The sequence below is a fragment of the Oratosquilla oratoria genome, chromosome 15 (assembly GCF_046742065.1).
Source record: "Oratosquilla oratoria isolate Oo_2021 chromosome 15, ASM4674206v1, whole genome shotgun sequence".
NCBI classification, from domain to species: domain Eukaryota; kingdom Metazoa; phylum Arthropoda; class Malacostraca; order Stomatopoda; family Squillidae; genus Oratosquilla; species Oratosquilla oratoria.
This window is the reverse complement of record NC_134791.1, coordinates 61,710,685-61,726,284: the sequence shown is the minus strand read 5'-3', so window position 1 is coordinate 61,726,284 and position 15,600 is coordinate 61,710,685. Positions and strand designations below refer to the sequence as shown.

Genomic DNA, 15,600 nt, shown 5'->3' with positions numbered 1-15,600 from the left:
ACTATGGTCACCCAGTACCAAAAAGAATATAAGGAAAATTGAAAGAATTAAAAGAGGAACTACGAAGATGACCCCCACACATTCAGAACAGTCATACAAAGAGAGACTGTCAAAACTTGGGTTACTGACCCTCGAACAAAGAAGAAAAAGAGGAGACTTATTGATCATCTGTAGAATCATGAGAGGTACGGAAGTCCCTGATAGAGAAGACTTACTAAAATGGGATACAAGAAATACAAGAGGACATGGAAAAAAGAGTTATAGAAGAGACCTGAAAATGAACAGCTTTCCCCACAGAGTGATGGATGTATGGAACAAACTGGATGAAAGGATAATGTGTGCAAAAACCATACATGAATTTAAGAACAATTTAGATACTGTGAGATACAGAGATAGGACACCATGAGCATAGCTCCCTTTCCTGTAAGATACAACTAGGTAAGTCTTCTGCAAGAGAGACCAATGGCAAATGATTGATTGAAATACCCACTCGCAAAAAGACATGTATCCTAATCTATCCTTATTTTCATCCACATTGTTTTTGATGATATTTCCATTCAACAACACACACATTGTCACAGTTCTGGCATGATTGATTCAAAAGTCCCAATTCAGCCATAGATAGGACAATTTCACCAGGAGAAACAAAGGTGAAGTACAAAGTTATTTTATTTTATTTATACTACATATATGTATATGGGTGAGGGTGAAGGTGTGTGTGCATGAGTGACATGATGAACTTATTCAAGATTGTATTAGCCTGTCCTCATATATTCAACCCATTTTTATTTCATGTATGAGGAAGGTGTACAAACATTTATCAGCTACCTACCAGCTACCCACTCGGTTTTACAATTGTGAACATACTGGCACTACTTCTGGGTGCCATCTTTATCCATGCACCCTCAGAGCTGCTGTCGGCACAAAAACCCTACATCCTTTTGTTTTGTATCCTGGGGTGATGGTGCGGGATTTGAAGCCCTTGTCTTGGAGTATATCTGTGACTGACAACCTTCTTTTAGTGTATGAATTATTTCTATATCCGAGCTATTTTTGTCATTCTTTTGACACACAATTTGAAGTATACCATGACATACATGACAACATTTCATCATTTACCAACAGAGCCACTCCTTTCCTCTCTTGTTTTCTTTCCACTCTCAACACTACCATTCACACTACCAAACTCAAACCCATCATTTCTTAATATAGTTTCACTCATTGTTGACACATCCATATTTTTTCTCACAACTATTCTCTTCCTTTTTCTTCTAGCTTGTTCCACACTCCACACACATTAAATGACCCAATTACTCGCATTCATGTTGGAGTCTTCCTCCTAGACCCTCTTTTGCCTGGAGTTTTTGCAGGACAAATTAAGATAGGGATATTCCTAACCCCCCTCCCCCACTTTGATCCATTTAGTTGTCTTCTGCAATATGCACAAGAACATAGTGGTGGCTTTCTTATCCCACCTCCACAGGTGGTGGAGATCACACTACATAACTATAACCAAAATTATCATCTTTGCCCTGCATGCTGGGACTGTTGGGGCAGGTAAAAGTCACTGTTAAGAATTAGAGGGAAGTACAGGGCTTGAACCTATCACCTGGAAGATACAAGACCATCATGCTTCCAATTATGATCCTAGTTCACATACCAAAGGAGTTTGTGTACAATTAATCAGTTTATTGCCCTGGTTTTCTCATGCTGGAGATCTGTAGCCCTGAGGAATCAGCCATAGCCACCAGGATTGCACATAATTCATTCTGGTAAGGATTTGATGATTAGATTTTTTTTTTTTTTTCTCTCTCTCTCTCTCTCTCTCTCTCTCTCTCTCTCTCTCTCTCTCTCTCTCTCTCTCTCTCTCTCTCTCTCTCTCTCTCTCTCTTCCTCTCTCTCTCCTCAAGTGTTTCAAGGTTAGAGGAGACCCACAGCTTTACTGGATGCAAGACACACCAATACCCATTGATCAGAGTACTATATTTCTAAAATACCTAACCTCCATATACAGGTGTGGCCACAAAGAGCAGATACCTGGGCTCCCAACCTTGATATACAATGTCGAACAAATTAACATTTAGGTAATATAAAGAAACTTTTTATTACTTTCAGTGGCAGGGGCATGTGGCAATATAGGAGGAAGTGTATCTCATGAATATCATTTCCATGCGGACATTGGTGAAGACATTCTGTGGATCTGCCAGAGTTGTGGAGAAGGAACCAATTCTGAACTCATCACTGAGGATAGCCAAATGAATTGCCATACATGTGGAGGGGTCTTGAAAAAAGTCATGGGCATTGAGGTTTGCAAATGCATTGTTCTTTAAATGAATGAAAGTGAAAATAAAAGGATTGGAGATTATCTTGGAGAACAAATTTAGCAATTTACTTAGAAGGTATACTTAAAACAAATTGTTGTGACAGAGAAGACCAAAATAATAGTCACACTGTATAATAAGGGATTAATTGTAATATTTTTTTTACTCAGTACTGGATCAAAGAAAGCCTCCCATAGCTGAATAGAATCATCTGGTAGTGATAAGAAAAAAATTACTAAAATAAAAGTTCCTGACAGATTGATGGATATCATTATTTTGAATAAAACATGTTATCATAATCACGTAGTGAAAATACTATAGTTTAGAGGTATTTATATTACAGGTAGGGCATACCTTTCTGCTTGGAAGAAAATACTCTGAACCTATGGGTGCCTTTTATCAGGACTTGCAAGGCAAACCACAACCATTACATATGGGATGCTACGGTATTGGTGTTTCCAGACTACTTGCTGCTGCAGTTGAAGTTCTATCTACAAAGGCCCAGATGAAGTGGCCACTTGCTTTTGCACCCTATAAAGTGTGTATTATTGGACCAAAAGTAAGTATTCATAAACTATAATCAAGAATATATGGATAAGTTAGAATAAACAAAGTAGTCTTTGTAGATTGTAGTGAATAGAAATTGATATATATACATTCATAGAGTAACTTCAAAAGCTAATGAATGATAAAGATGAAGGCTATAAAGTTAGAGAGGGATTGCATCAATCAATTCATCCATTTTCCCAGATCTCTCCTGCAGATTTAGGTAACTTGAAACAGCCTCTAGATTGACCCATAAATCACTCAAGGGAGAAATATTGTTGTGTGGGTATGGGTAGGTTGTGACAGTGCAAGATGAAGTGTTTCGTGCCCTGTGTGTGATGGCTGCATCTGGGGCAGTTTGTTTCTGTGGCTAAATCTGTTCTGTGTTAGTATAGTTTTAGTGCTGGATGGTGACCTAATTGCATTTGTGCAAGTAAGATTTTTACTTCTCTTGGGAGGGATTTTTTTTTAAATAGGGCTAAAGCTTTTAGAGGTTTTATGAGTTAGGGTGTTTGGTGGTCAGTCATATTTTGCTTGTGTGATACATTGGTGTTTTCGTTAGATAATGTCATTTGTTCTTTTCTGGTTTCCTAATGCCTTTGTAGGATTCAATTCTGTTTTGCAAAAGTTCTATATTTTTTATATGATTGATGTTATTGTTTGTTTTACTGTGGAGCTAAGCAGGCTGCCACTAATAAAAACCTTGAGTTGTTATATTCATTGTATTTTATTACAATGGCAATGAGGTAAAAAGAAAAGAAACTTGGAGGTGCCTTGTAGCAGTGTTGAGGTTTTGGCCTGTATTTTTGTTCTTATAAAAGAGGAAATCATCAAAGAAACAGATTTTGTATAGATTGCTGGTAAGTTGTATACCTCATGTTTATCTGGTAGGAGAATTTCAGTTTTGATTGTTTCATGATAGACTACCAGTGGATTTTGACTATAATTGAAGAATTGTTAGATTGATTTAACTTAAATATAGCTTCCAGTGCTCATGGGAGGATTGATCCTTTTGATCCAAAGAAGATAAAATTGGAGGTCTGGTTGTCCGTGTTGGAAGCACATTTTTCTCATACAGATATAAGTTATGAGAATAAGAAAATGAATGCATTGCTAGTATCTTTAGGAACAGAGATGTACAGCATTTTGGCATGTCCCTCAGATCCTTTAACTACCACATGAGGTGGAGTGAAAAGACATTGTACAAAGTTTTGAAAATGCATTATGATGCAAAACCTTCTTACCACCATGCATTGATTAAATTTCAGCAAAGGAAGAAACACAGTGGTGAAACTTTGCAAAGATTGTATGCAGATTTAAAATCCCTTGCTAAAGAGTGTAATTTGGGAGATGTTTTTGACAGTCGAGTTAGAGATCAACTGTTCATGGCTATAGATGGGGAAGTGCATTTTCCTAATTTGGCAGCGGAAAATTTGGATTTACAAAAATTTCTACAGATGCTCTTGAAAGATTACTGATATGTGAAAAAGCTTTCTCCCCCAAAAAAGTAAGCTTATCTGCAGAGGTTGATATTTTACATAGTAATGATATCTCTTTAGAAAAGAGGTTTAAAATGTAAACATTGTGGATACCCTAATCTAAGTGCCAAATGTAGATTCTCTCACTTAGTGTGTTCTATTTGTAATAAGAAGGGACATCTGAAATGTGTTTGTAGGTTAAATTGGCTATGGGTTCTCAGCATCAGAGTAGTGATTTACAAAAATTTCAAAGGAAAAGTGGGAGAATAAGTAAAAAGTAAATGTGCTGGCCAAGGATGGTGAAAGTTTACCAGAAAATAGTGATAAACAGTTGTTTGAGAGACAGTGGAGGTAAAGTAAAAGAAAATAAAGTCCTTAATGTTAAAACCAAGATCATGGGATATTGTGATGAAATATCACTTCCTTTTGATGTAGAGGTGCTGGAGTTTCAACTCTAGGTTATGATTATGTTCAATGGTTGAGATTACCAGTACAGTAATGTAATAAACTGTTAAGGACATATAGAATACTGATATAACAGTTATAGGAAAAATTATAGCATCTGTCACATGTAATGATTTTAGCACCAGGCATTGTTTTTATGTGGTAGAAAATGTAAAGAACAACTTATGTGGGAAAGATATGATGCCTAAGATTGGTATGAAATGAACAGGTTTGGATGAAAGTTGTCATAGGTTGAGTAATGTATTGGATGTTCAATCTCAACTGGAAAATTTTGTTACAGATCCAAGTTTACCTGTATCAAACTTGGTAGCTAAAGTTCATCTGAAAGATGGTGCTATGCCCAGATTTCAGAAAGCACATATTGTAGTGAGGGAGTATTTCAAATTGGTTGAAGTGTCAGACAAATTAGTATCTGACGGGGTCATAGAGTGAATTTTAGTGATTGGACAGCACCAATAGTTCCTGTTTTAAAAGCTGACAAGAAATCAATGGGAATATATTGACTTTCAATATCTGAATGGAAATAATACATGTGACAAATACCCTTTCCCTAAGACTGAGAAGATTTTTGTTGTAGCGCAGATTTTTTTTTTTTTTTTTTTTTTTTTTTCCCCAAGATTGGTTCAAAAGATGCTTATTTACAATTGCCAGTGGATGATGAAAGCCAGAAGTTGTTGGTAACTAATACACCAAAGGGTTCATTTAGATATAAAAGACTTCCTTTTGGACTATCATCATCACTCACTATTTTCCAACAGTTTGTATCACAATGGCTGGGGAAAATTGATGGAGTGATTGCATTTTTTTTTATTAAGTTTCTGTAGTAGGTAAAACTCAGGAAAAACACAATGTAAGACTAGAAAGGGTTTGGAGAGAACTCTAGAAACACCGTGTACCTATAATAAGATGAAAAATGTTTTGAATACTGATAAATTAGAATATTTAGGCTATGTAATTTTTGGAGATGGAATTAAACCTTCACCCAAGAAGTTGGCAGCTATTCTTGAAGTGTCTTCTAGGTCTGTAAATGAAGTAAAATGATTTTAGGGATGAGTACTTATTACAGTAGGTATGTACCAAACTTTTCTAGTGCTCTTTCTCTTTTGTACAATTTATTGAAAAAAGCAAAGTTATTTGGTCTAAAGGAGAAGCAAATGCTTTCATCAGGGTCAAAGCTGAGTTATTGAAGTCCAACTTGTTTGCAAATTTTGATAGTGACAATCCAGTATTTGTTGAAGTAGATATATCATCAGTTGGTGTAGGTTGTGTTTTAATGCAAGAAGAAAATGGATATGAGAAACCAGTGTACTTTGCTAGAAAGAAGCTGTCAGCAGCAGAGTTAGATTACTCTTAGGTGGACAAAGAAGCTTTAGCTTTGGTCAGTGTAGTTTCAACATTTAGATATTTCTTATAGGGTCATAAATTTGTGATCAGAGCTGACCATAAACCTTTGCTTGGTTTATTTGGTAGAGGTAAGCAGATACCCATAAATGCAAATGAATATGTTCATGTTGTATAAACTTCAGGTTAACAAGATATTTCTTTTGATGCTAATAAATGGATGTTCCACTCAGACCCAGTTCTAAATAATGTGATTATGTATGTAAAATTTGGATGGATTGATGATCTTATGGTGTCTGAGTTTGCTACTGTAAAAGCAGAGTTAAGCGTGTATAACAATGTTTTGTTGTATTGTAATCATGTAGTTATTCCAGCAGAATTCATGGAGTAGTGTTGGGACAACTAAATAAAGGACACAATGGTATTAGGCTGAAGTACGTAATTGGATATGGTGGCCTAAATTAGACCAGGATCTATTTGAAGTGACAAAGTCATGTGATTTTGTTTTTGAAAACTTTCAGAGTTCTACATATGTTGTTATCCTGGCCAGAAACTGAAAAAGCATGGAGCAGACTACATGTAGATTATGCTGGCCCAATAGTTATTATTTTTTTTATATTGTTTGATGACCATACTGGGGTATTGGCTGCATGTTATTGTAGGGTTAAAAACTGCTCAGTAACATGCAGCTGATACTTTAGTGTCTATATGGGCCATCCCTATAGACCAGAGCAACACATTATTTTGTTTGTGATAAAGGAAATCTCTATTCATAGAGATGTGATGATACTTTATTATGCTGCAACTGTCCCTCTTATTACTGGCCTGTACCACTTCTCTGAATGTTCATGTTTTTTTTTTTTTTTTCTAAACCTTGTGATGGGGAGAAGAATACTGCCACCAAGTGTTCCCACTTGACTCTTAAAAGGCAATAAAAACGGGATGGGAATAGGACTAGACACCCTACTTTCTATAGCCCCATAGGGGTCATTTCTAAAAAAGAAGCAGAGGCATAATAGGGTCTGGGAGGAGTTTTCCAACCTTAAGGTTTGGGTCTTTTAATGTGCATGGATGTGGTACAGATGAGAGTAAAAGGGAAGATATATGCAGTACATTTGTGAGAAGAAAGATGGATGTGTTGGCACTGAGTGAAACTTAAGTTGAAAGGGAGGGGTGAATTTGAGTTTGGTAGTGTAGTTATGAGGGTTTCAGGAGTGAAGAGAGGACAAGGAAGAGAAGGGGTGGCTATACTAGTAAGTGAAGAGATAAGTAAACATGTGATGGAGTGGAAGTTTTGGATGTACATGTTCTTAGGGGAGATGGTGGAGGAATATCAGATAATTTTTGGTGGAAGGTAAGTAAAGAGTGGAGGATAGATGGAGAAAGGGGAAAAGGACAAAAGGTAGAGAGGTGCTTAGAGTAAACTGCTTTTGAGAAAGAAAAGGAGCATACATATATAAGAAATTGTGCTAACCTTATATATATATATATATATATATATATGTAGAGTATTTTAGGGAGCTGCTCAATGTGAAGGAGGATAGGGAAAGTTAGTTGCAGTGGGAAGTGCTAAGAAAATGACAGTGACAAATGAGGAGAATGGAAGAGAAATAAGGAAAGATGAGCTGAAAGCAGTTATTAAAATGATAAGAGCAGGTAAGGCAACTGAGTTGGATGGGTATCATGTGGATTGTCCAAAAAAGGGAGGTACAGTGAAGGTGGATTGACTGGTGAGGCTATTTTATGTTTGTCTAAGGGAGGGTAGAGTGCTATAGGAGTGGAGGAGTGCCTGTATAGTTCCACTTTACAAGGGTAAAGGGGACAAGTGTGAGTGTAGTAGTTTCAGGGGGATCAGTTTGTTGAATGTAGTTGGGAGGGTTTTGATTGAGAAGATTAGGAGAGGAACAGTGGGAATAATTAATGAAGAACAGTGTGGGTTTAGGACAGGTAGGGGTTGCATAGATCAGATTTTTGTGGTAAGGCAGATATGTGAGAAAGCTTAAGGAAAAGGTAAGGATATTTTTTGGGCCTTTATGGATTTGAAAAAGGGTTATGACAGGGTAGACAGGAAGGTACTATGAGAGGTTTTGCAGATATATGGGATGGGAGGAAAGCTGTTGAGAGCAGTCAAGAGTTTTTATGAGAATATCAGAGCCTGTGTTAGAAATGGAGAGAGTGAGTAGTCTGAGGTAAAGGTGGGACTTTGCCAGGGATGCATTTTGTTGCCTTGGTTGTTCAATTTATCATGGATGGGGTGGTGTAAGAGGTAAATGCAAGAGTAATGGGCCAAGGATTGGAGATAGTTAAAGAAAATGGAATAAAATGGGAGATAAGCCAGTTGTTTGCTGACGACACTGTGCTTGTGGATCAGAGGAGGGATTAAGGAAGTTAGTGATGGAGTTTGGGAAGGTATGCAAAAGAAGAAAGTTGAAGATAAATGTGGATAAAAATAAGGTGATGAGATGTACAAGGGGAGAATGTGGTAGCAAATTGGAGGTGAGTATTAAGGAAGAGAGACTGGAGGAAGTGGATAGCTTTAGATACTTGGGGGCAAATCTGGTGAGAAAGGGAGGAGTGGAGATAGAGGTAGAATGTAAATTGAGAGAAGCAAGTAAATACCTTGGGCAATTAAAAAGTGTAATGAGAAATAGACATTTGAGAATGAATGCTAAGAGGAGTGTATGAATGAGTGATTCTGCCAACAGCATTGTATGGGGCAGCAACATGGAACATAAGAGATGAGTTTGAATGTGTTTACCTAATTGTATTTTATTAGAAGAGAGCTATGCTCATAGTGACCCATCTTTGTACCTTTCAGCATCAAGTTTGTTCTTCCATTCTAGTATAATTTTTGTACACACTGTTGCCTCATCCAATTTGTTCCACACATCCACCACTCTGTGTGGGAAAATATTCTTTTTCAGATCTCTTCTATAACTATCCTTTTTTAGTTTCTTTTCATGCCCTCTTGTCTCTTATATCTCTTTAATAAATCATCTCTGTCAAGGACTTCCATCTCTTTCATAATTCTGTAAATGGTTAGAAGATCTCCTCTTTCTCTTCTTTGTTCCAGGGTTGGTAGTTCCAGTTTGGATAGTGTTTGTAAGTCAATTTAGAGAGTGTTGGTGCCATCTTTGTTGTTACTCTTTGAATTCTTTCTAATTTCATTATATTCTTTTTAGTACTGGATGTCTATAGTGTTGCAGCATACTCCAGTCTTGATCTTATCAGTGTAACTAATACATTCTTTACCATTTCCTCATCCAAGTAGTCAAAGGCCACTTTCATTGATCTTAGTAAATTGAAGGTTTCTCTGACTATTTTGTTTTGTATGCTTGTCTGATGACATGTCTTTGCTGATAATTACTCCTAGGTCCCTTTCCATGCTAACTTTTTTTTTTTTTTTTTTTATTTGTACCAATTTTATGTTGCCCTGCTGTTCTGTTTTTACATACATATATCAAAGGCTTTTTCCCCCTTACACGGGGGGTAGCAAAAAAGAAAAAGGCATAAGGCATAGAAACCACTCCCACCCATTCCATTCCCTACATATTCTACTCCCCTCCACCCTCCTCCCACCCTCTTATCTTGACACCTCCTGGATGACGGGTCATCCCTGCATCCTGTCCACTGCCCTGGGTCAGAAGCAGTGTTGCAAGACACAGCACATCCACAGCAAGTCTGCTTCATAAATTTGGCGACCCCCCCTCTCCGTCCCCTCATGCAGAAAAGGAGAAGACGTAGAGAAATCCCTTTGGGCTGCGTCAAATATTTTCTCATACATACTTCCTCACCCCCCACCCCCACCCACTTCCCCTCATGCATCACAGCATCATCCATACACAACCCTTCTCCATTCACCCCTATCTTCTGTCCTCTCCCATCCTTCCTCCACAGACATTCCTCTCTTTTGTAATGCCCCTTTCACCCCATCCATCTATCTCATCCTAGGATGCCCCCTCATATTCACTCCTTCCACCTCTGCCTTCCACACCTCTTTTACTAATCTTTCTTCACTCATTCTTTCCATGTGTCCAAACCATCCTAATACTCTTTCATCAACCCTATCTCCCAGCTCCCTTTCCACCCTTGTTCTCCTTCTCACTTCCTCATTTTTTACTCTATCCTAGTAACCCCTATCATACTTCTCAGACATTTCATCTCAAAGACATTCAAACTCCTTCTCTCTTCCTCTCTTATGTTCCATGTCTCTGCCCTGTACAGTGCTGTTGGCACTGTTTTTACTTTTTCCAAGCTTCATTATACTACATTTCTTGATGGAGCTCATTTCCCACTTTTGACTCCATTATTCCCAGACTTTATCCAGGTCTTTCTGTAGTGATTCACAGTCTTCCTCTGTACTTTCTTTAGTACTTATGTATTATCTGTAGAAGAATTAATATAACATTCCACACCTTCATCCATGTCATTTGTATATATGGCAAACATTATCTGAGGCAATACAGAACCTTGTGGGACTCCATTTATCATTTCTTCCCAGGTCAATTTTTTGTCTCTAAGTACCACCCTCATTTTTCTCCAGTTCAAGAAATCTTCCATCCATTCCAATCAATTTCCTTGTACACCACCTATTGTTTCAATTTTTCTTAGTAGCTTTTTGTGTGGTACTTTATCAAATGCATTTTGTAGATCCAGGAAAGCACAATCTTTCCATCAGTCCCTTTCTTGCATTATTTCCATTAGTCTCAAGTAAAAGCAAATCAAGTTGGTGGCATATGATCTTCTGTGTCTAAATCCAAATTGTTTTGGATTCAATACATTATATTCTTCCAGATGTTTAATCCATCTACTGTTGATAACTTTTTCACATATTTTTGCTATTGTGCATGTAAGGGAGACCAGTCTATAGTTAGTTGGATTTCCCGTGTCCCCTCCTTTATAAATTGGTACAATATTTGCATTTTTCCAATCTTGAGGTACCTTTCCTTCTTTGAGTAATCAACTATCTTATATATTTTATCATGAAATTCATGAGTCCTCTATTGTGTCTGAAGGAGGCATGGTGGAGTTATGAGTTATGATTTGATATCATGTCACTCCATTCAATTGTGGAGAGTTGGAGGAGTAGTGTGTTGAGTTTGTCAGAGATTAAGTAGAACATGTCTCTTGATTTTGAAGAGTCTTGGGACTGGGGTGTTTGAAGGTGGTATGGAAGTGATCTGATATTGTATTCATAAGTTTACATATTGACTCTAGGTCTTAGTGTAGTTTCACAATGTCGAACTCCATTTTTACTGTGATTGTGTCTCTGATGACCATTACCTGGCCTGCAGGAGCAACTATTGCTCCTGGAATCATCCTTGGTTGGTTAGTGCCGGAGAGGGCTGCAATGAGGCATATAAGGATGAGAGGTAGGAGTGTCCTGGAAGTTGTTGTTGTTGTCGTTACCTAGAGTGTCTGTCCGAGCAGTCCTGTCTCCCCAAGCTGAAACTGGGTTTTCCCACAAATCCTTTATAGAGTGTATGTTGTGTTGTTTGCGTGCATGATTGTGTATAATGCAGTCTTCCATTATGTGTTGTATGGTATGGGGTGAAGTGTTACATCCTGGACAGCTGTTCACAATGCGGTCATCCAGCCTCTTCTGGTAGCTTAGAAGTGCTTGGTGGTGGCCGCACCGCAGTCTGGCCAAGTGGACTCTGTCTTTTCGTGGGAGAAAGGATTCAGAAGGGTGGATATCAGGGGGTCTGGCATGCAGCAATATGTTGTCTTTCAGTGTGTTAATGGAGCAGTGAGTGATATGTCCTGGAAGTTGGGGAGCGTGGTTAGGTATTTTATCTCTGGATTTTTTTTTTTTTTTTTTTTTTTTTTTTTTTTTTTTTTTCCCCTCTTCTTCTTCTTGTTATGAGTATGATTTGAGTATAATTCTGCCAGGTAAACATGATCCTGAAGGATGTGAAGAGAAATTATATAGTTGGGGAAAGGTTTGATGGATATGGATCGTGATCACTTCCCACTCAGGTGAGCATGATGTCCTGCCATCTAAGGGGAGAGAATCTGGATTGGTGTAGGGAGTTAGAGCTTGGAGCGTAGTGTCATGTGAAAGGTGGGGGGTTGAGGATTCGTGGTTGTGGGTGGAGGTTGGTTTGGTAGGAAACCGTGTCTGTCTAGGATGGACTTTATGTTGAATGTTGATTTGATTGGTTTCAGTTTTTCTTCATGTGCTGTGATGAGGGTGTCGTCTGACAGGTCAATAAGGTGGTAGTTGCTATTGCTTAGTGTTTCTGCTACTACTAGGGGGCATAAGAACTTTCGTTTAGGTTTGTTAGATCTGTTGTGGTATTTAAGCATGACAACATCACCTGGGGTGAGAGACAAGGATTGAAAGTATTTATGTTGTTTGGTTTTTGCTTTTTGTTTTTCTTGTACGAGGTTCTTTTTTACTTCTTTGTGGATCAAGTGCATTGCGAGTTCTACACATTTTGCGTAATCTTCTATGGTGTAAAGGGGGGAGTGGGGTATTCCAATATGTCATAAGGCATACGGAAGGGTTGGCCAAAGAATACAAAGTGGGGGAGTTCTTCGTTGCTGAATTTATAGAGCCATTTATGCTGGCCTGTGCTTGTGGGAGCCAATCTTCCCATGTATTGCAAAGGCATTCTTGCAGGGGGCAGAGGATTTCGAGGATTTTTCTGTTTGTTCTCTCTACTAGTCCATTTCCTTGTGGATGGTACACTGTGGCATAACACAGCATCCCATTCAGACGCTGAATACAAAGCCCAATGATCCTACACCCAGTCAGCTAGCATGGGAAATAATCAAACAAGACCCCAAAGATCACCAAACAACCAAAGTCATACTTACTATACTTTACATAAATCCTATAGCCATTCAGATAGAGACTGCCACCAACAGAACCGCCAATCTATCCCCCAAACCTATCCATCACAACCAGAACAAACCATGTTCAGTCCATAACACATACTCCCACTCCAACAATGAGTGCCAAGCCCAAAACCCAACATTGCGACCACAGCCCAACAACCCCCAATAGGAATGCCCCGCAACCTTCAACAGGAATCAAAACAGACAGTTGGGGGAATCCATACAAGCCTCCCACAAGAAAAAACCATAACATCACCCATAGATGAACCAGAAGCCCTATGTTTCATGGACACAATAGGAAATGTCCCATGTACATTCCTAATAGATACAGGCATAAAAATAAACATACTTTCACAATCCATATGTACATAATTAAGTGACTCTTACCCTACAGACAGACCACACCTTACAGGAACCATGATAAGTGATATGCACCTAAACTTCACCTCAACTGTAACCCCCCACCCTAATCATTGTTAATAACCTAAAAAACTATTAGACAACTTTATGGATGGGGATGACAGGTGGTGATGGATACGGAGCTGCCTAGTGTAGGCCTTATGGTCTTTTACAGTCTCCTTTATTCTTATGTTCTTATGTCCTATTCCCACCCACTACCTTCTATGGAGTAAAAAACTGGACCCTTGAATGTGATGGCATTTTAGGATTGGAATTTTAGGCAATCACAAAATCACTATACTGTATATACAAACCCTGTTATGCTCAAGCTAGGTGACATAGAAATCCCCCCCCTCACCTATCCCAATGCTTCTAGGCGCCCAGGTGAACACCCTCAGTATCCACCACTACCCTCTACATCACCCTACTGGAGTGTTACAACATCCTGCCTGCAACCAAGCTTGCTCAACTCAGCATCTGCTGACCTCACCAGAACACAGGATGCCTCCGCAAATCCCTGACTCGACATCAGGCAATACCACCAACATTACGACACCTTTCCCCACCCACACACACATGCCAAGTCAGACAACACCACACCACCCACTTCCCCCCTTTCTCAACACACAAATTCTCACCAAAGGCAAACTTACAATCCCCCCAGGGGAAAGTATGATTATCTCAACAATCATACCTGATGCACTTCCAGGCCAAGATATAATTGTGTCTCCTGATACCTGTAGGAGAAAAAATCTCCATATGCCTGCTGTTTGGGATACAGTTAGAACAAAGAGGCAATAATCAGAGAACATCTCACATACCCCAGTTAAGCTAAACAAACACACACAAATAGGAACAGCCAAATTATATATAAACCCCATTCAGGAAACACACACCACTCCAATGAACACCATCACCACCAAACCAAACCCCACTCCAATCCCCCTCGAAGATATCCCAGTTATGGATTTCCAGCAAGTCAGAACCAATCTTAGGAACATCCTTCAATCCAATCGTGAGGCAATTGCCTTAAACAATAAACCATTAGGGAAGACTTCTTTGGTTAAACACCATATACACATAATACCCCACACCCCTCCCACCTACAGAATTCCTCAGAGCAAAAAAGAACTGGTAACACAAAACATAGACAAGATGCTGGAACAAGGTGTCATCAGACACTCTCAATCCCCTTGGAACTCCCCACTTTTCCTAGTTCCTAAAAAGGATGGATGCTTTAGACCAGTCATAGATTTCCGCATAAAGTAAACACTAACACCACCCCAGACCATATGCCTATGCTTGTCATGGCAGATGTTCTCCAATCACTGGGCCAAGGAAACAAGGTTTTCTCAACCCTAGACCTCAAATCTGCCTTCTGGCAGATTGAGCTAGAGGAAGAGTCAAAAGAAGTCACATCCTTCAGTACTGACAAAGGTCATTTAGAATTTAATCAAATGGCCTTTGGACTAAAGAATGCCCCTAGCACATTACAAAGAATTACAAATAGCCTTTTCAAAGACAAACTAGGTAAATCACTTTTCGTCTATCTGGACAACCTAATAATATTCTCTCATACTGTAGGAGACCACCTTGACACCCTTGGGGTCTTATGAACCATCAAAGAAGCTGGCCTCAAAATCCAACTTAACAAGTGCTCATTCCTAAAAAAGGAAATCACCTTTCATGGCCATACAGTAAACAAAGATGGAATCCACACAAACCCAGACAAAATCAGAGCCACTGCTGAATTCCTCACCCCAAAGGACGAGAATCAACTCCGTTCTTTTGTTGGCATAGTTGCCTATTATAGACATTTTATCAGAAAATTTGCTGATCTAGCTACCCCACTTACCAAATTTACATGTAAGAATGTATCTTTCAAATGGGACTCTGAAGAACAAGAGTGCTTCCAGAAAATACAGACAGCACTATACAGAGCACCCACAGTCACCTTCCCAAACTTTACAAAGGAATTCTTTCTGTTCATGGATGCATCCACCCTTGGGATAGGTGCAGTCCTACAACAAATAGACTCAAATGGGAAACTTAGAGTGATAGCATACGCAAGTCACGTACTGAACCCTGCAGAGCGTAACTACTCCACCACTCCCTTAGAAGCTCTAGCAGTAGTCTGGGCTCTAAAACATTTCCGGGAACTCATTCTGGGTCACAAAATCACAGTCATGACAGACCACCAACCTTTA

The 15,600-nt window shown here is 38.9% G+C and overlaps 1 protein-coding gene across 4 annotated transcripts in view; it reads left to right on the top strand.

Annotated features, from left to right (window-relative positions):
* ProRS-m (prolyl-tRNA synthetase 2-like protein, mitochondrial) overlaps nt 1-15,600 on the top strand; it is a 72,763-nt gene that overhangs the window by 54,790 nt on the left and 2,373 nt on the right. For 3 of the 4 annotated variants that reach the window (XM_076198951.1, XM_076198948.1, XM_076198950.1), the window contains 2 exons: nt 2,116-2,306; nt 2,665-2,880. In XM_076198951.1, the coding sequence (XP_076055066.1) occupies nt 2,116-2,306; nt 2,665-2,880 (407 nt within the window). The remainder of the gene's footprint in view (nt 1-2,115; nt 2,307-2,664; nt 2,881-15,600) is intronic. The other variant, XM_076198949.1, reaches the window with a different exon arrangement.